Raw genomic sequence first — 27,370 nt, 5'->3', positions numbered from 1 at the left:
ATTCCAAATGTGGACAGATTGTGAACATGTATATCAATTAGTTAACAAGAAATTTGCTATGACAAGTAAACAACCTTTTTCTTTCTCAGTCAGTGGTCTGTCTGTATACACCTTAATGATGTAGATGTCTACTAGAAGTATCTTTCTTTTATTCTGAATAATTTCTTAGATAGGCCAAATCAAAGTCCCTGGAAAATCAGTCTTCTAAATTTTTTGTCTTGTTTAGAACCAGCTTAAGTGCGTGGTTTTACCTGTAACGGATTTGATGCACTGTGCTGTCCAGTGCAACAGCTTGACAGTAAGGATAGCTGTACATAGGTGATAGCTTGATAACTTTGGCTTTTTAAATGATGAGGTGAGACATCATACCATAGATGAAAAACGTGTGATATCCAACCAGTGGAAAAAACTATGTAATTTTTTGGGGGGAAGGGAGATGCAGTGCAGAGGGGTGGGTCGGAAGGAGAAGTGGGGAGAGAGGAAGAAAGCATTGATTTTTCCTGACATAAATGGAATGTGAAGGTAAGTTTTAAGATGGGATTTGAGTATAGTTGGAATGAGTTTATTTCAGAAGAAGACTGTGGGATTTGGCCATTAGGACTTGCATTGCTGTAATACTTAAAGTAGAATTAATTATAAGTAGTGCACCTACTTTCATCGAAGTTGTAAAAGAGGAGAGCAAATAATATTGGTTTCAAAAGGCTCTCATGAGACATGTTGGTAGAGTTAGTCTCATAGCGGGAGGATGTCTTTTGGTATGGTGAAAATAATCAGATCCCCAAGAAAACAGTTTCCTGGTAGAAAGGGACAAGGGGGCAAGCAGGAGTTTCTACCTTTGAAAATTATGTCTCTCTGGGCCTATCAGTTACAGATGAAAAAAAGGAATACAGGGGATCAGAGAGTTATGATAAAAATACAGTTCCTTTCTGTGCATCTTCAGACATGCTCAAGAGTGAGGGTAGGATGCAGAATTGGGCAAAAAAAGGGTTGTGAGGTGTTGTCTGTTTGACTGGGGTTTTTTTTATTATTGTTTTTTCCCCTGATTATAAGTTTTGGGATAAAAGGTGGTGGATCTAGAATTTGGTATGTTTTATTTGTATATAGGACTTTTTTCAAGCAGGCAGAATTAAGACCTTAAGACTGTACCAAGGTATGTCCTCTTAGGGCAGCTTATAGCAGAAACTGCAAAGTTGGAAGGCTTTCTGTTACTGGAGAGTTGAATTCTTCTGACTATCAAGGGAAGCATAATCCTTGGTATTTTAATTTATTGTCTTGTTTTGGATAGCAGAGCCTAGTAGGTTTTACTTTCAAAATATCTTAAAAAATACAATGCTTCTTTCAAGTGCAAAGAATTCTTGTCAAAGGAAGGAAGCAGGTTGAGTTTGTTTTGTATGCTCCATAGCATTAAGGTCATAATGCCAATATGTTAAAAGAGAATGTCTGATCCAGCTTGAAGTCAGCACTCAAGCATGAGTGTACTGTCTTGAAGCCTTTATTAGCAGTGGCTGACATTCATAATAGCCTTTTGAAATGACACCCAAGGCAGAAATATTTTGCTTCTGAGCTTCCCTGCAGCTCATTTTCAGGAGGAACCTTCTGCTGTTTGAAGACTATCTGAAAATGTTTGTTAGAGCCCCAGCCTAGTGACCAGGAAACAGACTGTGGAGGAATGAGAATTCCAAAAGATACCATGTTGTGTTGAGGGCTCCACAACTGATGAAATCAACTCTTTGCAGAGAAGGAGGTGGAGGAGCTAGCCTGGCCAATGAAGCTCATCACATAAGTGGCAACATGGAAAACTGAGGCTTTTGATATCAGTAGTTGGAAGTGGTAGGTAGTGGAATTGCTGCTTGTGTGCACAGATAGGCAGAAAATCTGTTGTGCATAGTATCATTTGCCCAGTAGCTGGAAAAAGTGGTGTATATGCAACTTCTTCATGTACTGCTGGGCTAAAGAGGTCCTAGCATGACTGAACTGGAGATCAGTTTGTTTTGCTGTCTTAGCAATGGAAACCAAGATATATTTAGGAGATAGGAGTTGCCTTCTGTGAATAGAGAAGAGTATTTGACTGTCTTTATGTCTGCATTCTAGGTGAACAAGAATGATATTAGGAAAAAGGTGCGACGTCTAATGGGAAAATCACATATTGGATTGGTGCACAGCCAACAAATAAACGATATTCTAGACAAACTTGCCAATCTGGTAAGTAAAACAGTGATGATGTGTCTTTTGGATCTACAGTAGAGAAAATAAATTGCCTTAAAGTTCTTCTGTATATTCTTTGCAACACTAATTTAAAAATATTAAAAATAATTAAATTGAATTATTAAATGCTGCCTTCATATGTATACAATAAAGACTATGACTGTATGACCCTGTTTATAGTGTTATAATGTTATGCAGTTATCAGTTAGAGCTGCAATACAGGTGTGTATGAACATGACACCTATGTACCACTGTTCTATGCAACCCTAATGTTTTCTGAATATCACTTTTGTGGGCACGCAAATCTTTGTTATTACAATGACTGTAAGAAGTGTTCAGTTTTCTGTCAGTTTCCAGGTCATTATAAGACTTGTAGCAATCAGTTTCTCTACAAAACTGTTTCCACTGTCAGCTGTCATGCAGAATAAACGTTGCATCATGTAATGATTACTAAGAATATAGGCTAAAACTTCAGTTAATAACTCTAGCTACCTTTTAATACAACTGTCATCAGGGTGGACACAAATTAGGGCCCTTTGAAAGGTAATTTTTCAAACATTTTTCCATTTGGAACTTAGTTTTAAGCATAGAGAAGACACAAAATTTTCTTACAATTACTTTGGAAAAATCAGACCAGTTTACTCCAATGTTACTGGAGCTCAGACACCTCACTATCCCATACTGAGTATGATATCAGTGTGAGTGTTGTTGTATGCTGTGATGAGTGTCATAGTCACATTTGTTGAATCTAAATTTACTGGAGTGACTTGCTTAAGACTTTGTCCAAAATTGCCTCCAATCAGCTGTGTTAAAAATACTTTTTTCTTCTATTTGTTGAGAATGCTTCTAGTGTCACCTAATTGATTTTTTTTTCCAATAGATAAGGAGAAATTGGTTTCAACGTTCATTAATGATTGCATGTGGGGTTTTTTCTAGAATGGACGGGAACTCCCTGTGAGACCCAGTGGCAGCCGCCATATCAAGAAGCAGACTTTTGTAGTACATGCTGGGACAGACACAACAGGAGACATATTTTTTATGGAGGTAGAGACAAGAATAAAATCAATGCAACTAGCAGCAGACGAAATAAGAGAAATAACATTAGAAATCTTACATAATATTTTGTGCTTCTAGGTATGTGATGATTGTATTGTGCTTAGAAGCAACATTGGAACTGTATATGAACGTTGGTGGTATGAGAAACTCATCAACATGACTTACTGTCCCAAAACGAAAGTGCTCTGCCTCTGGCGCAGGAATGGTCAGGAGACACAACTGAACAAGTTCTACACAAAGAAGGTATGCATTTTGTTTAATACTGCAGGAGTAGCTGCACAGAAAAAACAAGTCCTTTGTGTGTCATATTCCGTGTTTAATCAAAAAATAGCACTCTCTTTCCAGCACTGGTTACTGAACTGCAAGGGCTGTTTAGTAGCACTGACATCTGAAGCTGGCATTATGCCTTGTCATTTACCTGAAGACAGTAGTACACCAGAAAGTAATTTAAGAAATTGCATGTAGCTGTTATTTTTTTTTTTGTTAGAAGAAGGAAAACATGAGTATTACTAAATTTTGTGTGAGCCTGCAGGCTTGTGAAGATAGCAAAAATATTACAGTAGATTCGTGGGGGAAAGCCTAAATAAAACTGTGTCTTAGTAATTGAGTTAATTTTTAAATTTTTGATCATAGAATCATAGAATGGCTTGGATTGGAAGGGACCTCTAAGATCACCTAGTTCCACCCCACCCCCACCACGAGCAGGGACCCTTCCGCTAGACCAGGTTGCTCAAAGCTCCATCCAACCTGATCTTGAGCACTTCCTGGGATGTGGCATCCACAGCTTCTCTGGGCAACCTGTTCCAGTGTCTCACAACCCTCCGAGTAAAGAATTTCCTCCTAATTATCTCATCTAAACCTTCCCTCTTTTAGTTTAAAGCCATTCCCCGTTACCCTATCACTACATGCCCTTGTAAAACATCCTTCTCTAGCCTTCTTGTAGGTCCCTTTTAAGGTGCTGGAAGGTTCCTCTAAGGTCTCCCTAGAGCCTTCTCTTTTCCAGGCTGAACAACCCCAACTCTCTATGCCTATCTTCATAGGAGAAGTGCTCCAGCTCTCTGATCATTTTACTCACCCTTCTCTGAACTTGCTCCAACATGTCCCTGTCCTTCTTATGTTTGGGGCCCCAGAACTGAATGCAGCACTTCAGATGTGGTGTCAGGAGAGCGGAGTAGAGGGGCAGAATCACCTCCCTCAATCTGCTGTCTACGCTTCTTTTGATGCATCGCAGGATGCTGTTGACGTTCTGGACTGCATGCACACATTACTGGCTCGTGTTGAGCTTCTCATCAACCAGGACCCCCAAGTTCTCCCCAGTGCTGCTCTCAATCCATTCTCTGCCTGTGTTTGTGCTTGGAATTGCCCTGACCCAGGTGTAGTGCTTTGCACTTGGCCTTGTTGAACTTAATGTGGTTCACACAGACCCACCTCTCCAGCCTGTCAAGGGATGTCTCGATGACATCCCTTCCCTACAGCTTGTGACCTATCTACGGTAGGAAACTGTATAAACTTGGCTAGAATGTACCAAGCCATGAACTCTTTGCTAGCTTGTGCAATGAAATGCTATGAAATAGTTTCTCTATGAACTTGAAAAATAAATAGAAAAACAAACTAGTAATTAGGTGTGCTTGAACTTTTATAGGCTTTTTGTCATGCACCACATGGGGCTTGTTACTTTTGTAGAATCTTAGAATCTTGCTGTTCTTTTCCCTCTCCTAGTAATTTGGAGAAATAACATTGTATTACTCTTCTTATACCTGTTAGTGTCGGGAACTATACTACTGTGTAAAAGACAGTATGGAGCGAGCAGCAGCAAGACAGCAGAGCATTAAACCAGGTACGAGATTTTTCTTGTTAGGAACATTTGTTGTTTAATCTGCAATCAGAAAAATGTTTTTGTTAGTAACTTCCTTGAACATAATCTCGTTTCACTTGGAAATCTTAGGGTGACTTTGTACATCCATGTGTGCGTAGCAGACTGCTATCATTAGCTTGCCCTCTTTACCCTCACTCTCAATACAGGCACAACCAAAACACCTGTATAAAGAAGAGTTATGTGTAAGGAGGACTAGCTGCCAGTAAAATGATAACTAGAAAAGATTACACAACATCACCTTCAGTTTCTCTCCATGGTTGTCTAATTACTGCTTATATTCCTGATTGAGACATAGAATTATGTTGTCTACTTTGTGTCGAGAATAATAAATACTCTTGTTTGCATTACTGAATCTTATACTAGTAAATTTTTTTATTTTTGTAAACACCTATTTTACTGTTGAGTCCAAAAACCATAGAAAGTGGATTTGCAATTTTGGAAGACTGAGTTCTTGGGGAGGCAATTTTCCATTTTTTTTTTACTTCTCAGAGAGGAACAGGTGCTGTATGTACCTGAGTAATGAACATGAAGGTGGCTTATTTTATACCTTCGTAAGATGGTTGTTTCTCCTTTGCTGGAGTCTGTTTGCAGGGTAATGTCATTGTGGTTTTGTGTTTTCAAGTTTGATTTTTGTTGCAAATATTTCTTTTTTTTTTCAAGTGGATGTTAGGACTCCGAGAGCCATGCTTTGAGGCACAAGCCTATTTTAGGTGTGTCTAAATGCTGTGTCTAAGTGATCTACATTTTATACACATAACTGACATCAACATGACTGAGAAAATGACTTGTGTTTATATCTAGCATCCTAGCTGTTCAACCCTCGACTAGCTGTTGGGGCTTGGAAGAGCTACCATTTTCTTTCTCCTACCAATTTAATCCTTTCTATCAGTTTAGTCCAGTTTAATTTGAGGATGGGAAAGAAGGACTGAACTTTCACTGAGGGTAAAGAAGGCAAAAGTGTCTTTGAAAGCTATTTTAAGAATTGGGCATTAATATAGTATTAAAAATGTGTTTGAAAAGTGCTTGAAGTGTGTTGGAAGTCATTCCTCAGGGTTCAGTGGTTCTGCAGAAACAAAAATTTTTCAAAAATAATTTCAAGAAAGCATTTTTTAGCTGAACCGAATAATGAAGAAGAAACTAGATGAAAGTGCCTAAATTGTCACCTACTAATATCTTCTGTTAAATTGTTATTGTTTTAATTATGTTGACTTTTTAATTGCCAGAAGATTAAAACAACACCATACAATGCAGCTCACGAATGAACTTGTGCTTGCTTATGTGTTTGTACTTGTACAGACTATGCTGTCTGTGGTATTATGTGATTGCAGCATCTTACCATGCAGAAATGAAATATGGCATTTAAGGCAAACAAAAAAAACCCCAGTATGAACTACAATAAACACAGACTGAGCTGACATTGATGTCCCTTCATATAACCAGAATGAAATTTATTACAATACTTAAAAGTCTAGTGGTTCTCAGAAAACTGTCATTAGTGGGTAGAATCACTGAAATGCTCCTTACTGTCCTTAGTAGCATCCTTTTGATATGGACATCAATAGGAATTATGTTTTTACTATTTTATGTTTCCCTTCCACGTATCATGACTTCACTGACTGCTTTCTCCACTTTCTCTCTCTCTTTCTGGATTTTTGTTGTTGTTGTGGGTTTTTTTGTTTTGTTTTGTTTTTTTTTTCAATTAACATCACAGGCCCTGAGTTGGGTGGTGAGTTCCCTGTGCAGGATATGAAAACTGGTGAAGGAGGTCTTCTTCAGGTCACATTGGAAGGAATTAACCTGAAATTTATGCACAGTCAGGTATGAGGGAAATCTGTGAGAAAACTGAGCATGAAGCTTTTTGCCGCTTGCCTGTATAGGTGTTTCCTTTTCCCAGAGTATCAAAAAGGACAAGGGGTAGCTTGATGGGGATAAAAAAGCACATGCATATTTACACTCAAACACACAAGCATATATAAATATATATATGTAAAAACACACTGAAATTAAATATCCGCAGAAAAACTATAATAAGTTAAAGAAAGATGTTGCTACATCTTTCAGCTTCTTGGTTTTGGTGGTGTGAATTATCTAAGCACAAAACAAATGTTAGCCTATGTAAAGGTTAGAAAAAGTGATCAATAGTAATCTAAATTGCCATAATGCATCACACAGTGAATGTATCCTGATTGCATAAGCAGTCAACCTTAAAGATACAGTGTTTGAATATTGGTGGTACAGAGGGTAACTTTCTGCATCATATATAGTCTATTTTATTTTAAAATTTTAGAACTAATCTGTAGAATTTAGTATGAAAATAAGATGGGAAACTGGTTCTTGATGTAATTCACAAAATAAGAAAAAAATATTGATTCATTTTTCCTTCCAAATAGCAGATATTGTGGGCATAGAGGAAACACAACTAGAGTTGTCATTTCTTCCTTTCTCTGGTTGTTGTTTCTGTTGCTTCCTTTGATCCTTGTTTTTTATTTTGCTTTATGGTTTTTTTGTTTTGCTTATGATATTAAATGCATGCAGCGCTAGACAGTAGAGTCAATTTTTAGGAGAGAGACTGTGTGTGTGCATGAGAGAGAGAGAAAAAGAAAAGCTTCTGTCAGTTCTCTGTGGAGTGTTTTTTCTTTTCCTCCTGACTAGACTTTTCTTCCCACACAAGCTTTGTTCTTCTTTGAGGATACATCAGTGTAGACCCCACTGGAAGTGCACATGCATCTCAAACACACATGCTCAGAATCTTACAACTTCTCTCAAGGTCACAGCAGCACCCTGTGCCTCTTGGAGTTCGTATGTGCCAGTATAAGGAGTGGAAAGTTGTGAACCTCCCTCAGTTTTCCTGCTGTCTCTTACCAGGATAGAACGTAGACTATACCTGCCCTGCTGTAGTATTTCAAACCTCTGTGATGGAACAGTCTGCCTGACTAAGTTAAAGATTTTAACTTTTCTTTGGATATGCTGAAATACGAAGAACTGCAAGAGGAAGTCATCAGTAGTACAGAATGAATTTTCATAGTTATTGGAAATGGCAGATCTAAAACCTTTGAAAATTAAACCCTGGTCTCAAAGCAACAGTTTGATATCCTTATAGATGGGCATAATAGAAATTACTTTGTCCTAAGGTAAGGACACACCATAGGAATGTTCTGTTTGCCTCTCCTTTTTCTACCAGAAGTCAAAAAAGTTGTTGAGCTCAAACTGCTCATCTCTTAAACAGTCGATGGAAATTGCAGAGCTGAAAAGCCAGGCACATATATGGTTGCAGTGAAAAAAGATGTATAAGAAGGTAGTCATATCATCAGCATGGTTTCTTAAGTGTAGCAGGCATCTTCCCAAGACAGAGAGACACTCAGTGTTAAGGGCATAGTGAGCACACATGTATCTTTCAGAAAGAAAACCTCCAAATCCTGGAACATTGCCTTGTCCTTGAATTCAAAGCCTTTTTTTCCCCCTAAAAGACTGGAGAAACATTCTGAAAGAAACATTAGGGAATCCTAGTACAGATTGTTATTATGTGACTGTCAGGAGCATTACCACTTGAATTCTGTACAACAGATACTGAGACCCGTGCTATTAGTACTGGCACTCCTAGAATAGCAGCTTTATCATATCCTTCCTTACAGAGAATGGTGTTCTAATTTGCTGTCTGTGATGAAAATTCCTACCTCTTTTCTGGAAGACAGTCTGTGTAGGAAGTATGCCAGCTGTCTGCTTCACCTGAAGGATTATTCCTTCTCTTTGTGACCTTTCCAATGACGCTGTAGCCAGATGAGTTACCATTACTTTTAATGGATATTGAAACAAGTAGTTTTGGAAAATACACTGCATTTACTCAATATGTTTAATTTTTAGTTTGTTAGATTACATTGCCAGGTGACTGTGACATTTAGTTCCATTTAATGGACCTAATATGTCTTTGTTTTCCTTGTCAAAACAAAGTGTCTAGACAGATATCAAAAGTCTCTCATTTAAGGGTTTCTATAGAATGGACAACTGTAGCAGTTATATAAGGGACTCTACTAGTTGTACCATGCAAAAAAACTCCCCTCTAGTTTCACAGTCTGTGGAGCAAAAGGATGTTGGCATTCTTATTCTGACACTCATCAACCAGTCTGCTTTCTTAATAAAAGGTGTTCTATTCTAGATGAAGTGTTCTTTCCAATTTTCATATACATTGCATGAATTGCTCCCTAAGTGAGTTGGAATATGTATATAAACATCATTAAAACCAGGATCCTTCAGCTATTTCTCTGTGTTGAAAATGGGTTTTTCTGTTTCTGTTGAGTTTGTATGGAGATACTGACCAACAAAGACCTACAGGACTTCCTCAGGCACAGCTTTCTCATTATCTTCCTTTCCTTACTCCACATACAGGCCCTGTTCTTGGCTATCTTCCCATGTGTTCTTTTCAGTATTGTAGCTTACTAAAATAAGGGATTTCTATTGCTCTGCTTGATTGGACATCATAGAAGTAATTCATTTAGAACAGAGGAAGAGGGATTTCCACTTTTGAAAAAAAGTATTAATGGAGTCTATCTGAGAAAACTGAACATACTGCTTCAGTGCCAGAATGGAGCTTGCTGTTATGAAGCTGTTTTTGATGGCTCTTGTTTTGCAGTGTATATATTTTCTTACCTTCTTGTGAATTCCTTAGGAAATGTCTTAGATGCAGGGTGGGAAACCTGTTATTGACACATGATACCTGTCTTCAGTGTTCACAAATTGTGTCGCCATGCTGCAGCACATGTAAGTTTAAGAAGAAAAAATGTTCAAGTCTATTTGTGCCTAGCAGGTCAGAGGAAGTTCTTTAGAATAGGAAGGTGTCAAGTGTACCTGTGGCATTGGCAGATTATTCTGAGTTTACATCTGCAAATTGTAATATTGGGACTCAGTACCCTGTCCCCGTTATGAATTCATCTGTGTCAAAAATAGATGGAAGCTTAATAAGATGCATCAGACACATGCCCATCTACAGTAGGATTCACACTGAATGCTCTGTCTTGAAGAACCACAGTTTCCCTAGGGTAAGTAACTGTTATTTCTGTGTTTTCTGATTGAGTGAGAGGAGAGCATCTCTGTGCCTTAAATAATATAGCAAGAAATTGCCCATCAACTTATATCTTCTAAAAATGGATTGTAATTGTGACAAACTTGATAAATTCTCATCTTACTCATAACTCTTGTGGAAATGCAGCACTGATTAATGCAGCACATTAACTCAGATCATGACTACGTGGGGCAGTCAAGTCTTTTAGGCAGTTTTACTGTTACCAAATAAAATAACCAGTGTTTTGCCTGAGTCTTTCTATTGAGTTTCTGAATTTTTGAACTTTAGACTACCAGCAAAAACCTTTCACAGAAAAGATTACAGAAAAAGGAAACTAATTGCAATAAAGTGTTCTGTTATTGACTTGTTAATTTTGTAAGTATATCTCAATAAATAAAATGGTTTTGACCAACTAAACTGCTACAGAACATGGATGAAAACAGGCAAACAAAAAAAAAAAAGATGGAATTAAATATCCTTTCCTTTGACTGCTTGAATGTAAGCAGAAAGCAAGCTTTAGACTTTTGATTAAGTGGAAGTTTTGGAGTTTTATATTGCACAAAAAATATCTGGGTCTGTTGGTTAGTTCTCTGCCAATAAAAATAACAATAAAACCACTTTGACTTGAAAATCAACCTGTCTTCTCTCAGATATACAGTGCATTTACTGATGTCTCTTGATACAGATAAGTCTGTTTCTTAAAAAAAAAAAGCCCACAACAATTTCTAGTGTTAATGGCCTTTCTTGGGTAGCATATTATGTATGATTTCATCGGTGTTGCTAATATAGGATTCAAGAGGGTTGCAAAGTTTTCCTTTCCCTTCTTTCCAAGACAATGAAGTTTCTCCAGTACCATTTTTAAAAAAAGGTCCTGAGATCATGGTGTCATAAGTGTATAAGCACTGAAAGTATCAAACCAGACTTCTGTAATATAGTTTGGCAAAGATCTCTGTAAGGTGTTTGACATAGACACTCTGAATGTTAGGGCAATGTTACTCTTAGTGTTTCTCTTGCCTTGAAAAGCAAGTCTACTAGAAACTGGAATATGGATTTGATTCCTTATAGGACTTGCTACAGCTTCTTATATCTGTGTACTGACTTTGACCCTTTTGGAGATGTGCACGTAAGAGGGGATTATTTTGTATCTTGACATAGATTGGATATTGAACAAACTCATTATGCAAAGAGAACTTGTTTATTCATGGAGTCTTGGCATCTAGGTTCTGGACTGAAAAACCTAGCCATGTTCAACTGCTTTTGTCTTTTGGGGTTCAAGTGACTGGTCAGCTGGCAAAACCCATATGTGAAGTGAGCAAACCATAGAGAAGGATCCAAACTTTCCCATCCTGCTTAAAGCAGAAAGCTAGTACTGACTGTTAAAGGAGGAGGTTCCAAGAGTAATTATGAAGATTATATATCATAAACTTTAGTAAAATCTTAATGGCAGAACTGTCAGGGAGAGGAAAGACTAGTGGTTCCTCATTGGATTCAGTTCAACTACTGGATAGGTTAGGAGGATCAGTGTCATGGTGGGAAGTATAGTGCCCTTTACCTGCCCTCTGTGCTGGAGGAGGATGCATGGAGGGGCAGAAACCAACTGGGATGGATAAGAGGTTACAAATAGCGCCAAATTTGGGAGTCAGCATTTTTCTCGTCCCCCTCTTTGCTGTATTTCAGGTGTGTTGGTATTCTTTTTGCAATAACTCATTTGAGTGCCTGAAGGGGTAACAATGTTGGATATGTCAGAGTTACTAACTCCTTCGTTTCTCTTCCATGCTTTCTCCTCCTGCAAGGAGCGGAAGGTACTTCATCTTCTGCTGTCTTCGCTTCTTAGCACTTCTAAGTTTTTTTGTTGATTTCTAGCATTGTGGCAAGTTTGTCTTCTGAATATTTATTTCACCCTTTATTTATATATTAAACTGTAAATGAACTGGTAGTGTATGCTATAAAACTTCAGGTTGTGTCTGTTGTGATGATGTTTTTGTTTAATTTTGGGGTTTAGTTGAATACAAAAAAACAAACCCAACTAATTTTATGTTACTTTCCTCCTGTTTTTGTAGGTTTTCATAGAGCTGAATCACATTAAAAAGTGCAATACTGTGCGAGGAGTCTTTGTCCTGGAGGAATTTGGTAATTACATTATTTTGATATTAGGTCTGTACTCACACGGCAGTAACTCAAATTTCCAATTTTCAGATTCAGAGTTGCACTGCAATTTCAAAGATGGGAGAGAATGTAGACTGCATGTGAGAAGTTGCCCGAGAGATGGGTGACTTAACATAAAAATTTACACATTAATTTTCATCATATTAAGATTTGTGACCTAGGTGCTTTTTGTTATTAGACAGAGAAAATGTCCTGAGTCTTCTGAAGCAAACAAAACAACAGTTAAGCTTGGATGTGTGTGGGAATTTTCTTTGGTATGTTTCTTTCTTATCTGAGAAATCACATTTTTTAAGCAGGATTTAAAACTGATCTTTCTCAACACACTATGCTTTCATTACAAAGAACAGCTGTTAATTGCAAAGTTTCATTTTTGCTCTATGTGGAATTTAATTATTGTTGTACGGAGCAGAAGATGTTTTGTCAGGTTGCACTTAATTTATCCTACGATCTTTGTTTTGGAGCCTGACTCGTAAAGAGTGGAAAAGTAAAGGTTGAGGAGAACAGAGAATTTGTCCTGTTTTGGTCAGTTATTGCTATTGCATATAATCTGCCTAACACTGTAGTTTGGGGAAAATTCCAGGTTACTCTTCAGTCTTAGTGCCAGAAACGCTATTCTTAACTAGGGTCTGAAAAAAAATGAGTGACTTCAGATGCTACTCTCTGGAAGAGTGATCCACATACTTCTCTTGAAATAGTCCCCAAACCTGTATTGGTTTATTCTTCCACCCATCTGTGAGACATTTGTCTAGGTCTTAGGAATATCTATGAAACATTTAAAAAGAAGCTAAATTTTATGACTTTCTTTCCATAGTAGATCAGCACCCATACTTTGGCCATAAATCAAAATCTGAATCACCAGCTCCCATTATCAAGACTCCCCTTGTTCTTTGGTAATGTGTGTAGAATGTTCTGGCTGAGGGATTCTCCCTTAAATTAATACAAGATTTCTGAAATTAATGTCTTTTTCCATAATAATGTGTTGTTTCCTTTTGGTGATACAAAGTTCTAAGGTATCCAAATGATAAAACCCTTCTGACTGTTGCAGTTTGCTTGTTATTTGCTATAAATCTCCAAGAAGTTTGGCTTTGAATTCATGAACGATTTTGTCCCAATTTCTAAAAATGTTGTTCATGGTTCAGATGCTCAGATCAGTATATTTAAACCACAAAAAATTTCTGGTATTTTATATGTTCAGAAGGTGTCCTCAATTTATGGTTGCATGTTCCTTTGATATCATGTTTTCACCATGATGGGCATAACTCATCTCAGTAATAGAAATTGTTCAAGTCAGTAAAAGATTATTGATGAGTTTTACAAAGATGAGAATTCAGAAGTCATAAAATTAGCTTAAAGAATGGCTTCAGCTTCTGAAATCTTTAACTTAATAGAAATTACTTGAAATAGAAATGAATTTTGGATCACTTTGAGAGGTTTAATGCAAAATATTTCTTTTAATAGTTTGTTTATATTGCACAAGAAGAAAAGACAGTATTTGACTTGGTTATTTCTAGTCAACTTATATTGATGGCTCTGTAACACAGCAGTTAGCCCCTAAATAATGTCTGTAATAAATATAAAAAAAAGTACTTCTTTTTATAATCAAGGGCCTATTGCAAAAGGTAGAATTGTGATATGGAACTTATAAAAGGATAATTTTCAGAGGTAATTAAAAATAAAGTGGGAGTTGGATTCCACAAGCACAAATTGAGAAATTAAACATTTTAAATTCAAAATATCCTCCTCCCAAAATAGATTCACAGACAAGAACCAATTTAAATGTACCAAATGAGATTTACAATTTGCCAATCCAGCTAATAAAGAGAAAGAAGAAAGAAAGATGTTGAAGGGGAGTTAACCTTTCTTTCTGTGCAGAGATGAGAAACTACCTCAGAGCTGCTTTTAAAATTGCTGTAAAGGTGAGAAGATATGTCAGTCTCTCCAGTTCAAGATAAATTAACGTGTTGGTTAATAGTAGACTAACAGCATTCAGCAAAAACTTGCTTGGACTTCTTAAGAATGAAGTTATTTAGCTGTGTTAAACATGATGAACCTTGCCATCAAATTCATTATAGTAGGAGTATATTGAAGTAGTAGATCCTTTTAGAAAAGTAGAGACTGGTAAGCCTGCATGCTCTAGTCTGATGGGAAATGGTTCAATGCAAGATTTATTTGATTTTATGAAGTGTGAGTGCTCCAAGTTAGTGATATCGCATCAGGAAATTAAAGGTCTGTTTGTGTTAATGCTGGGCTCAGAGGCAGCATGAAAATTGGACTTGTGGTTTCAGAGCAGGATGCAAGCAGACATTCAGGAATTGTGTCCTACAAATGGAAGTGGAAATTTAAGTGAGGAAATGTAAGGCTTTTCCCACTGAAATTTGAGTTACTGCTGTGTACTTGTGCTTTACTTTCTTGTGGCCCCTTCACCGTCGCTGCTATGAAAACCTTCATTCTCCAGCAGGTAAAGTGATGTCCCCTAAACCCATTTTGTGGTAGCACCATAATTTAATTCACAGGACCAAAGACTGCAGGATGGTGCTTAATAATTTACTCACTTCATCCACTCAGTTCAACAGCATCAGGAATAACTTTTATGTTAAAAGAAAAGTGCTTCTGCTCATCTCTCAATTTGAGGCTTGAGTCTTAGGAGGCTTGGGTATTTTCTTTTTTGTTTATTTGGGTTTTTGTTTGTTGGGGTTTTTTTTTGTTTTGTTGGGTTTTTTTGTTTGGTTGGTTTTTTGTTTGGTTGGGTTTTTTTTCTTTTTTCCTTTCTTCTTTTTTATTTGTATTCTACAGTGGTAGTGCTTTGACTTCTCTGAGTGTAAATGCAAACCCACTCTTTTTACTCTTCATAACTCAGTCATCTCAAGAGAATTTCCTGCATTGCAAGGACAGTGAAGGAGTACTTTACTTAAAGACAAGGCAACTTTTACTGACTCTGAAGTGGGGAGACAGTACCTCGCCTAGGTGCTCTCCTGTTCCCTCTCTTCCTATTCTCAATTATGATACAGGACATTACAGCTTCCCTTCTCTCCTTCCCTTGTGGCACAAGGTCCTTACAGCTTTCCCTTCCTGCTTTTTGAAGAGTTTATGAACAGTTGTATGTTATCCAGTGGGCAGTGAGACTTACACAGCTGTAAAAGTCCTACCCTATTTGGCTGTGCACCAGCCTCACTCCCACCTTTATCCCCTGGTGACATGGAGTTAATTTGGAACATCTGGTGCCAACGGGTAAGGTAGCTTGGATGTGCACCTCCTTATCTCCCCAACTCTAGTCTCTGGTATTGCTGGGGCAGTGCAGCCTGGGTGTGCACTTCCCTTGTTTCTGAGTCCTTAATGTAACTGCCAACTTCAAGAAAAGTGAAAGTTGAAAAATAAAACAAAACCATTACTCTTTACCATCATATTCTTTACTTTTCACTAGATTTTTTTTCAAGAATGACAATACCATAGCATACGAGAATTAGTAGGCATTGATTTATATTTAGAGAAATTTCTCAAACCCAGTCTGCACTGCCTACTTTTGGCCCTTTAGAGTGTGATTCGTCTACCTCTCCAGCGTTCAGCTGTGTCATATCATAGTTGAAAAGATGACATCTGCATGGAAAGGTTTTGTTGTGGACTTTTCCTAGTTCTTCATACTGAACTCATCTGCCTCTGTTTCTTTTTTTGTCACTAGTACTATGTGTAATAAAACATTTATCCTTCCTCTATGAACCTGGTATGATTTGGTTTTGGGTAATTTCTGTACTGCTTTGAAATTCTTTTGTTGTGACACAGAAATTCCATGGCAAATTTCAGCTGTTCTGGAAGGGAAGTATTCAGAGTTGGTCTTGGTATTCCACTGATCATAACGTTTTAAATATGCCAGTTGTATGTTAGTGTGGTCTTTGTTCTCTCCTGGCGATTTCCCATGGTACCTGTTCACAACATTTGCAGGCCAAGTGTGGGTCAAAGGCGCAGTTCAAATGCAGTGAAATGGGATGGTTACAGCCTGCTTTTTTAGCCATTCCACAATGAGAACAAAAGACAAATTTTCTTCAGCTATATTGTGCCTGTTTTCATTTCTGTCAGTTTGAGGCAGTGCAAGGGAGCAAGATGAAATTTTCTGGATAATAGATTTTTTTCCTCAGTGCCTTAATCCTCTTTTTATATAGAGACTTCTATAAGTCAACAAGCTTCGTATTTTAAGAATACGTGTCACTGAACTCAGTATTTTATTTGAGATAACTTTTTCAAAAACTATGAACGTTTTCAATCAGTATGTCAAGTAAATACCATCGCACACATCCTATGCAGGAGAAAGAATATCTTGAGAAACTTAAAATTAAGCTGGGAAACTGTCTTCCAGTTTAGAAAATTTTCTCCCTCAACAACTTCTTTTTTTTTTTCTGGATTTCACTAACTTACTGTATAGTCTCAAACAGTTCTTTTGAGATCTATTATTCAGCAGAGAAGGACTCAAACATCTCAATGGGAAAATCTTTGGGAATCACATATTGATAAATTCCCATGGAATTGTTGGTTCCTGTTTTACTGTAGTAGGCATAAGGCATATTTTGTTATTAGGCATATTTTTTCACTATTTTTGCTGTCTAGCAGGAATAAGTAATAAGAGAAAAACCAGAATCTCTAAGAACCATCAAATATCTACTGTGCCAAACAGAGAGCAGTGAAAATTTTTGCCAACCTGAGTAATGTATTATCATTATCAGTATCTTCCAAGGACATGTATAATGTAAATGAAAAGAAGGAAAAGTAGCTAGAAGTGAAGGATAGTGATGTGGCCTGTATCTGCACCTGCTGTCTGTCTGCATCCCTTCCCTTTCCTATGGGAACATTGTGCTATTTCTTTCCCATTTGCCTCTCGTTTTTTGAACTTTTTGTTTTGTCTCTTGCCCGTCCGGTTTTAGTTCCTGAAACTAAAGAAGTGGTGAGCCACAAGTACAAGACGCCAATGGTGAGTCACCTGTGATGTCTTCTGGTAGTTCTCTAGAGGATCTATCCTTACATTTTCATGTGGTGAAAAGAATTACATTGGGATTGCAGGATTTGCAGTGAAACCCCAGCTGCTTTTTATGCTTGTTTTCCTCCAGGGAAGACAACAAAACTCAGTGATTTTGTACCTATGAAATTAGAGGAACTCAACAGGTAGTACAGAAAGCACTGTCTCTTTTTAAAGATAGATGAAGATGCAAGGTAGCCGGTTTAGCACAATAAGAACTAGTGGAACTGTTAGTTTTAAGACAGTGCAGAACACAATCCTTAATCCATAGAAATAACGTATAAGGAGACTAGTTCCTAGGCATAAAATGATTATTAACAGTTTATGAAAAATTCCCATTTCCTCATGAGAGTGAGCGGGGAGATGCAAGAGAACACTACAAGTATTGATTCCTGCTGTATAGATGAATTATTGTTGTGATTTAGTGTTCAGTTTTTATAACATTTTGTGAACACCATCAGTTTATAATGATATTTAGTACTTTTACACATGATCAGGCTTATATGCACTTATAAGGAAGAAATAGAAGACAATGATTATTGTCAGAACTGAAATTTCTTCAGTTATTTTGTGTCTGAAGTGCAGCATGCACATTTGTTGATTTCATGGAAACTCACAGTCCTTCAAGGGGAGAGAGAGAAAAATTAACTGAAGGAGCTAGAAATGTTTTAGAACAAAATGCTTAGAATATATGTAGTTTAAGAAGCAGATAGCTATATCTGTTAATAAGAAAAGCCAGTTCAATGAAAAATTGTATTTGACGTGTTTAAGGTGGTACTATAATACAACAAAACGTTGTTATGATTATTAGATTTATAAAGATTTTAAATGTCAGTTTATAGGATAAGAGTTTTTAACATTACCAGAATAGCCAGTATTAGAACTAGGATATAAATTAAGTCTAAGTCTTACCTTCACTGAATTGTGGTACCAATCACATGCTAAAAGAGGATTTTCAGTTAAATAATAGCACATAATGAGTTAAAAGTAATAATTGTAAAACTTGGTAATGCTGTGTGAAACCCTCTCCTTTAAGATAGTGACAAAATTGCCTGGTATTCTTCATAGGAAACCTGCAATATTGGGTTGTAGGGGTTTTTTTAATTAAAAAAACAGGCAAACCCAAAAGCTCATATTATTCACTAATGTTTGATGAAAAATTACAAGGGTTACCAGTCCTAGCATAACAAGGTAGTTATGAATAAGGAAGAATTCCATCATCTTGTTAGTCATGGTTCAGTATTGGATGTTTAGTTTTTTTAGTTAGCTCTTCCAACCCCTCCCAGAAAATTTCTTGTAACTTCATACAACAGACCGAAAGTAATTATGTAGAATGTTTTTTCTGAAGCCAACTGTCCAACTTTCCAGCTTGGCATACTATTTTTAAAAATTATTAAATCATACTACTAAGCAACTAATGTTTTTATCCTAAAGAAGGTTTTTAGTTTGTTATACATATTTTCTGCTCTATCCATCTCAGGATAGAGATGGATAGAAGGTATGGGACACATTTTCCTGATTTTTGTCTCTAGCCAGAGTAGTTGTCTTATGAAGAAAGACATATAGCAAAATACAAAATGTGCAATGGATTTTGCACAATACCTAATAACCTGAATTTCATTATCTCTTCTTCTGAATTCTTGTAGGCTCATGAGATCTGCTACTCCGTGCTGTGTCTCTTCTCTTATGTGGCTGCAATTCGTGGGAAAGAGGCAGAAAATAAAAGCAAACCACCTCGACCAGTTTCCAGTTGATCATGATATTTAGAAATACCTACCCTTTGGCACATTGACATGCAGAACTCCCAGTTTTGCTGCAGTTACTGGAGCTCACTTTCTGTCTTTTATGAGAACGTGATTATTTATGTATGACCCTGCAAGTCTTTCCCCATGGAAAAACCTGAGACTTCACTGTGCAGTCTCCTTCTGAATTCATCCGTAATGGAGTTTTTAAATGAGCTTTTAATCAGACAGTTTTGAGCATCTGCATCCAGCTGTGAGTTACTTACTCTGGACATTCCTTTGGAATTACTTTTTTCTTAAGATGACTAACAGCTTGAGTTCGGTTGTTTTTTTGTTCTAGTGGTACTTGTTACAATTTAATCACCTTACAACTGCAGGCTTCTGCTTTCCAATTCTCTGGTATGTGCACAGTGGAAGCAGTCTAGTCCTGTATGTTGTTTAAATGTAGTGTTTTATTGTTTTCCTTCTGTGTTGTTCATTTTTAACTACTAACACAGAGTTCTTGTCACATAGTTCTTCAGACTCTTTTGGTAGAGATGAACAATTTAGCTGTCATAGTCTTAAAATACCATGTGACAATTGAAGTTTGGCTGTTAAATTGGTCCATCTGTGGACCCTCTCAAGAGGGAAAAGAAGCGGAGAGAGAAACTTTGAAGGTAGTATATTGTGAAAAACCTCGACACTTCATGGATTGTGTGAATTTTCAAATGGGAATTTAGGTAATGTTTGTAGTTATCCCAGCAGTAGACTTAACAGATGCATGTAAGCACTGCTTAAAGCAGTTAATCACAGGGATTAGAAAATGAATAAGGGAGTGTAAAACTTGGAAACATTATTGGCAGAAGTACACTATAGAAATCTGCAGAACATGTTCAGAAGCCCAGGGGATTATGCTGTCTTCAGTTTTTTTAAACTATTGGTTGGTTGTTTGGTTTTTTTTTGATCTGTACCTGTGTTTCAAGGGATCTTGAAAATACTGTGTTTGTGTATAATGAAATTCACATAGTTAAAACTATCCATACATTCCTTATTTTAAATAGGCCAAATATGAATGGTTTTTTGCATCCTGTTTTTGTTCTTGAACTGTACTACACTTGTCCGGAAAGCTCTTAGGATGCTGGAAGATGAGACTGTCTAGAGAAAATAATGTTACGTGTAAAATACCAGGAAAAATTGCTCTGATGCAAACTGATGTATTGTATGTTTTGACTTAGAATTCTGACTAAATGCACCCAGAAATAACCCTGTTTTGGCTTGGTCAGGGTATCTGCCATTTTAAATGGAATATACCAATATGGGTGAGGAAATGATGTAAATATTATAGTATCACATCTATTTATAGAAACTGTACAGCTCTCTGAATGTGAAAATAAAATGTCATTCAACCAGCAATTAGTTTTCATCCTTGTGTGCTTTTCTATCAGTGTAACTTATTCTGGAATGAATGTAATTATACAAAATATACCCTACACATATATGAAATAATGAAGAAGAGAAGACTATAAATGGACAATCTAAATTTCTTTCCACATAAGCAGTTTAAAGTAATTTTGGGGTTTTTTTTCCTTCTGTCACAACACTTATGTGATTTGTCTTTAAAAAAAAAGTGTCTGAAAAACATGAATAGGGAAAACAGACGCATCTGAAATATGGAAATTTTTATTGCATGCTTGGAAATAGAAATGACATGGAAAGGATTTTTCATCCTTAAAGGCTCAAAGGCAAAACTGAAATTGGTAAATCATGAAATTAGCCTGTTTTGAAATTTTCTTTCTTTTGTCCTCTGAGACTGTGAATTTTCTTATAGCAATATCTGAATTTTTAGCAATTGTAGTGTTCTTGATACTACTATAAGTACAGTTAAGACTGAAAGCACTTTGGTCTGCAATAGGTGTTCCATTTACTACAACACTGGGTCCCATTCAGACAGTCAATTTAAATTTTTAAATTGTAATTATGTTATCAGCCTATTAACATGATCAAACCATTAACTTCAGATTATAAGGGGAAGGTTATTAAATGCATAGCATCACTTACTATATACAGCTCCTTTTTTTCCCTTGTAGAAGCTATATTTTTGCTAATGTATTTTTCTGTGACTTACATAAATTACATAAACTGCTATATGCTCTAGGCTGCTGAAAAACTTCAGAGCAGAATAACACTTTTAAAGGACCTTTAATAAAAATGGCCCTCTGTCCCTTTTGACAGAATTTTCTTAAAGAACATGTGTGGCTAAATATATTGTTTGCTGTTCTGTGGCAGAGATGAATCAGGAACAACTTCAGCAGGTGGGCTGACACTGTGCCTCTGCTCTTTAGGTGAGAGCAACTGTTTTGGCTTCAAAATTGAAGACATTTTTGAAATATATGAAATCTTTCTTCCACTTGATGATGGGGATTTAGCAAATGTTCTGAGAGGTGTAGGCATGTAGCGTATTCATCTGAGCCAAAGGCATGCTGTGCAGTGTTTCCACTACTAAATGCACAGCGCTGCTCTTTGGATACCAAATGCAGGTGAGATTTAGAAGTGGTACAAAAGCATAAGCCTTTCGGAATTCAGTCTTCCATCCTTTCCTCTTTCCCTTCATCACACCTAAACACTAAGAGGTCCCTAAACTTTATTTTGGAGGAAAAAAATAATTCCAGTTGTTTGCATGTGGTCTTAGTCATGTCCCGCTCATTTTGATATTTAGATAAAAATTCCTTAGCAGCAGTAAAGAACTTAGAGGTTTCTAAACCTTCCAGAACCAAATTGAAGGCTGAGAGTAATTGGTAATAATAAATAGTTCTAGAAGTTTCTTAGCACAAAATGAATAATTCCTGCGTTTTTACCACTAGGAGGAGCCTGTGTCTTAGTTTTAAGAATTTCAAAATTGCAACCTTTTTATTTTAACACTTGTGTTATTTCCAAGGCACTTAGACAAATGTCACAAAGAATCATAAACTTGCCTTAAAACTTCCTTCTGCTGAACAGGTTTCTTTTTCTGCTACAATTTCTTGTTTGTGGAAATTGGTTTTCAAAATGACCATTAAATGTTCTCTGCAAACATGGGAGTTTGAGACTAGTCTTCCTGGCAGTTTTCAAAGTGGAACAAATGTTACTAATTTGTCTCCTGGTTCATGGATCTTCATCATGATATTCCAAAAAAAAAAAAAGTTCTTGTTTTATTTGTGAATGCAGTGTCCACTTCTCATATGAGTGGATCCACATTTTAAAGTTTAAAGGTTTAAACTTCAGTGAGCGTCACAACACTGAAGTGATATTTATTAAGGATATAACTGGAAAAAACTTACGATGTCTGTTGAAGGAAAGAATTCATTACTTTAAGAAAATGGTTGTAAAAATTTCCTACATCTGTTTCCTAACTTCAGATGATCGGTATCCTCCTCCTTTGACACTCAGGACAGCAGAGTAAGATAAAATGTTTGTCTGGGTATTTTAAAGTTAAAGTGCTTGTAAACATAGATCATTAAGAATTTCAACTAAAGTTCTCTATGAGTAATCAAAGTGGATGGGAAAATGGCTGTGATTCTAAGCCTTCCTAGGAACCTTTATTTTGCAAAAATATCGAAGATTTTTCTAGAATCTTGCCACTTATGCCAAAGGAGGGCTTTTGTTTTCTGCAGAGTGTGTTTCTAATAAGGAAGCAGTTGCCTACAATGGGAACAAATGGGCATAGGCTCCTGTTATCACTGAATTCAGAACTAGGCAGAAAATAGAAGCTAAGCTTCTCACAAAGACCAATATTTACATCCCAGTTCCCCTTGACTGCCAAATGGTTGAAAGTCAAGTGATGTTGCCTCTGAGGCAAGATCTTCCTTCTGGGAGAACAATGGCTCCTGCTTAACTCTGACTCCATATTAGGTATTTAGGAATTTAGGTATTTAGGAACTCCAAATTCCTGCTCTTAGACAAGCCAGGTGTTGGTGAAATAAAACATCCCCTAGCTCCAGAATAAGTGGTAATTAGGGTGAAGAAGCAGCAGCTTTGTGCAAAGGACCTTGCCACACAATGCCAAAGAGCTTCTTGCTCTTACAGAAGTCACAATCCAGCCAGACATGTCTGCTTCTCACAAGGGCAAGACGTTTCCAGACAGCTTCTGGTGACTTTGCTTCTGATAGTGGCAATGGCTTCTCATACAGCCCTACCCTGTAATGCTCTTGTAAGATGTTCAGTGTGAGCAACAGCTTTTAGATTCTACAGCCATTCCGAATTTGGCCATTTCGCTAAAATAGCAGAAATGTGATAATGCTTTAAATAATAGTGTGTATGTGACCCCTTTTTCCAGGACTGTATCTGAAGGTTTAAAAGCTTGATGTTGGTGACAAGTGAGGTTTGAGTGTTGTTGAGTATATGCCACACTTAGAGAGTACCTCTTTCAGGCAGATTCTGTGCTCAGATAAAAATGAGCTCAATGTTTATACCAAGGTTAGTAAAATCATAAGTTAACTTTCTGTTTACAGGTGTACAGTGTTTCAAAACTTCTGCAGCATAGTAGTTTTAGCATTGATTAATTTTGTTTTAAGGTGTCAGAAAGAAATATATATATGTCAGCCAAGGGCAAACAGTCCTGCTTCTATTTGCAACAGTTACTATAGTGATAAACGTGGTTTAGGAACCTACATAGAAATAGAAATCCCCATCTCCCAAAATAGCTCTACATAAAAAGGAACAAACGGTGGCAGGAAAAACACCAGTAGAACTCTAAACAATTGCTTCCTTGAATTATATGAAAACTTTAGTTCTGTATTTCAATTCCTTCCACTCTTTTTTGCCTTTTTGGTTTCTTGTATTAACTCCAGTGAGTACCAGTCTACCCACAGTGGGCTGGATATCAAGGCACTCTCCTTTTTCTCTTTTTACACATCTCCCTGCTTGGATTCCTCACCGTTTCCTCACATTTCCTTGACCTACACTCTCTTCAACCAGTGAGGCTCAGCTCTACACCTCAATTTCTCATCAGATCATCTCTATCTGTTTCCCCCTGTGCTTTTTTGGTCGTGCATTCTTCTCACCTCTGTGACCATCATCATCTCCCAGCCTCTTTCCCCAAGCAGTTCAGACTTAAGCTCTTCCCAGTACCCTGCTAAATCAGTCTCTGCCCCTTTCCAGCTTCCAGTCATAGTCTCTTATTCCTCTCTCTTGTTCTTACCAAATACTCTGTCATCTTCTTTCATTCTCAGCCTTATTCCACTCTTACTCCTTTTACATTTAAATAAAGTTAGTTTTGGTGGAGTGCTGAAGAGTGCTATAGAGGGAAGAGATAAGATTTCCAGTCTTATTTCTGCTATTCTGTGATAGCTCCCAGCAGCAGCTCTAACTCCTTGTTAGAAATGGCTCAACCATTCAATCTGCTATTAAAAAAAAAGAAATTTGTCTAAAACAGACTTGTAACCTAACAAATTTTATAAATTGTTAAAGTTTTCCAGTACTGTAGGAAACAAGAAAAATCATGAAAGGAAATATCATGCTTTGTAAATACACAGTACTGTTATCCCCTCTTATACCAGTGAGGAAGAACAAGTCCAGGTTTCAGGTAGAAATTTTTGAGGACTTTCTTATGATCAAAATGTACTATACTTGGAGTTTTTTTAAGTCAACATATGTAATGAACTAGCCTATAAAGCAGAAGAAAAGCTTGGATTTTTTGGCCATTTTTCCTCGGTTTGGTATATGAAAACCATCAGTAAATAACTTTATTTGAGAGTTATATTAGTAGGTGGTCTTTTTGTGATCATAATTTCCTGGAATAGATCTGGATTACTGGGGCAATTATTAGCATTATGACAGATACCAAGCAAATGCAACCTTACTGAAGGTCAGACTGCGTTTATGCACCATCTGGGTTCATATATTTGGGTCCCACAATTTATACTTTCAGGCAAAAGAAAACTGTGTATGATACTCTTCCTATTTGCTAAATAAGCTGTAATGAATACAAAATCATGTTCAGACTATTATCCATGGTGAAGAAGAAAAAGGGGGCATACTTACCACTTATTTAATATTTTCATATCCACTGATATTTGTCTTTGGTGAAGCTATCCTAACACACAATAGATCTGAAATGTGTTCATAGCTATGACAGTTATCTGTGGTTTTAGGGCTGCTTATTGTCAACATTTCTGTCTGGCACAGAAAGCAGATGCTTGATTGTTTTTTCCATATCTGGACCTAATAAATGAAGCTGTTCTTATCTGTTTCTTTTAAACTTTCACCAGTTCAAGCTGTCTAAGATGTGTTGCTTATGCAGAGTGCTGTGGGGTCCCTGCCCAAAGACAAATAAAGGATATCTCAATGACAGCTTTTGTTTCCCTAAAATAGAGTTCTGTGGTTGGGAAGCACTTGAAAGGTATCAGTGGGGCTATTTTTAATCTCAGCAGACTGTTCTAAACCTACATATCCAAGATGATGTGTTAGTGACAAACCTCTCTCCTAAATACATACAGTGATTTTATTTCAAAGAAATTCTGTGATAAAGCAACATAAATGACTTTTCTGATTTCCAGAAAAGTATTTGCTCATGCTGCTCTTATATTAATGGCCATTGTATGATTAAATTAAGGAAAAAGTTCTACCAACTAATATTTTCTTGTGTTCTCATTCATTCTACTCAATTGTAGACCTTCCTTGAAACAGCTAGAACAATAGTCCTTTCTCATAAGGAATGAAACCTGCAGGCGAGGAGTACTTAGGTTATCTTTAAATATCTGTCATGCCATGTGTTGAAAAAAATTGTTAAATAATAAAGAGGAACCTCTTGACCTCTCACTGTAATTTTCAACAAGTAAAACATATATGATTTCATAGAATAATCTGTAAAAGTTGGTAAAGATAACTATTCTGTATTACAGAGGGGAAGGGGAAGATAAACTCATGACAGGTGAGGCACTTTTCATAAACATTCTGTTGGGACAATTTGCAGTCAATCAATTTAATTTGCACTTCACCCCAGTATATCACATAAGTATCGTAACTTAAGAGCAAGCAGGGTGACAGATCATAGAATCATAGAATAGTCTGGATTGGAAGGGACCTTTAAAAGTCATCTAGATCATCTAGGTCATCATCTATATCATCAGCTTATGCTAAAATCAGGTCATGCATTAACTGATTATATAAATTGAAACAATCCGTAAAAGATAAGGTTTGGAGTTTGCAAGCTACTAAGAAAGGTAAAGTTTTTCTAAACATGATACCGAATGCAAGTAGTTTTCTCTGTTTTACACTGATTTCTGCCTAACATTAGAATGATCTTCCAAGCAATGGTTTATTAGCAAATATGTGAATGTGTGAAAATATAGGACTTTTCCATTTTACAATATTTCTATCTGCATAACTGTGCTACTGTGCCCTCAGTTACAACAAGTATTGATTGTAGTAGTTAACCATATCTTGAATAGCTAAATAAAATACATCAGTACCTGATTGGCAACAACATGCAGTAATGGAAACATAGCTTCTTATTACATGCGTTACCCTTCCTTGGTCACACACATATCCACCTGCATTATGGATATTATAAAAAATATATGTAGTAGTTGGCCCCCTTTCTGCAAGAACAGCTTTAGTGCTAGAGCATAGCACCTGGATTTACAGTGACTTGGAAATGAAATACTTCCGGCATTTTTATTAACCAGTCAGAAAACTAATGCTCAAGAGGGAAACAACAAGTATGTTTATTCTGCAGCTGTTACCACAGATATGCCTGCTAGTTTTAAGCTAATACTCACGTATCTATGATAGCAGAATACAAAATAGGCTGCAGCCTGAGAAGCTATGCCAACAGAGTCACTGTCATGACTTCAGAATGGACATTACGTTATTTAGTTCTTTAGCTCCAACTGATTCACTTCTCATCTGTGAATAGGTAAAATTAATTATTTTCGTGGGGGACCATTAGTTAACTCTCACACAGCCTTTGACAGCTTCTGTACAAGCCCACTGAATTAAACCTGGAAGAGGAAAAGGATGAAACCCAGCAGCTTTGCCTTAATCTGTTATACTCACACCACAATTTGAAGAGATTTTCTTCAGGCTTTACAGCCCTGAGCAATAATCTCAGACCGAGAGCTGATGAGTGGGTGGGAGAGTTTCTAGAACTGAAGAGGGGAGCTGGGGCTGCAGCACAGTGCGGCTCTTTGGCCTTTTTCATTGTTATTTTAAGAAGTAATGGTCAACCATTAACTCATTTTGCTGTTGTTATTTGCTCAGAGAATAATGGTCAGGATTTGAGCACTAAGGCAATCTCAAGTAAATAAAGG

At 36.9% G+C, this 27,370-nt stretch overlaps 1 protein-coding gene across 36 annotated transcripts in view; it reads left to right on the top strand.

Annotated features, from left to right (window-relative positions):
• The window catches only part of MADD (MAP kinase activating death domain), a 73,151-nt gene extending 52,656 nt beyond the window's left edge, over positions 1 to 20,495 (top strand). For 22 of the 36 annotated variants that reach the window (XM_027705190.1, XM_027705148.1, XM_027705118.1 and 19 more), the window contains 9 exons: positions 2,092 to 2,202; positions 3,142 to 3,249; positions 3,340 to 3,504; positions 5,026 to 5,098; positions 6,849 to 6,955; positions 11,987 to 11,995; positions 12,254 to 12,323; positions 17,270 to 17,316; positions 19,008 to 20,495. In XM_027705190.1, the coding sequence (XP_027560991.1) occupies positions 2,092 to 2,202; positions 3,142 to 3,249; positions 3,340 to 3,504; positions 5,026 to 5,098; positions 6,849 to 6,955; positions 11,987 to 11,995; positions 12,254 to 12,323; positions 17,270 to 17,316; positions 19,008 to 19,115 (798 nt within the window). In that variant the 3' untranslated portion in view covers positions 19,116 to 20,495. The remainder of the gene's footprint in view (positions 1 to 2,091; positions 2,203 to 3,141; positions 3,250 to 3,339; positions 3,505 to 5,025; positions 5,099 to 6,848; positions 6,956 to 11,986; positions 11,996 to 12,253; positions 12,324 to 17,269; positions 17,317 to 19,007) is intronic. The other 14 variants (XM_027705216.1, XM_027705208.1, XM_027705225.1 and 11 more) reach the window with 2 other exon arrangements.
• Positions 20,496 to 27,370: the final 6,875 nt, after the last annotated feature.

The sequence above is a fragment of the Neopelma chrysocephalum genome, unplaced genomic scaffold, assembly GCF_003984885.1.
Source record: "Neopelma chrysocephalum unplaced genomic scaffold, ASM398488v2 Primary Assembly neopelma1_24, whole genome shotgun sequence".
NCBI lineage: Eukaryota > Metazoa > Chordata > Aves > Passeriformes > Pipridae > Neopelma > Neopelma chrysocephalum.
The sequence above is the reverse complement of the archived record's forward strand: the minus strand, read 5'-3'. Positions and strand labels throughout refer to the sequence as shown.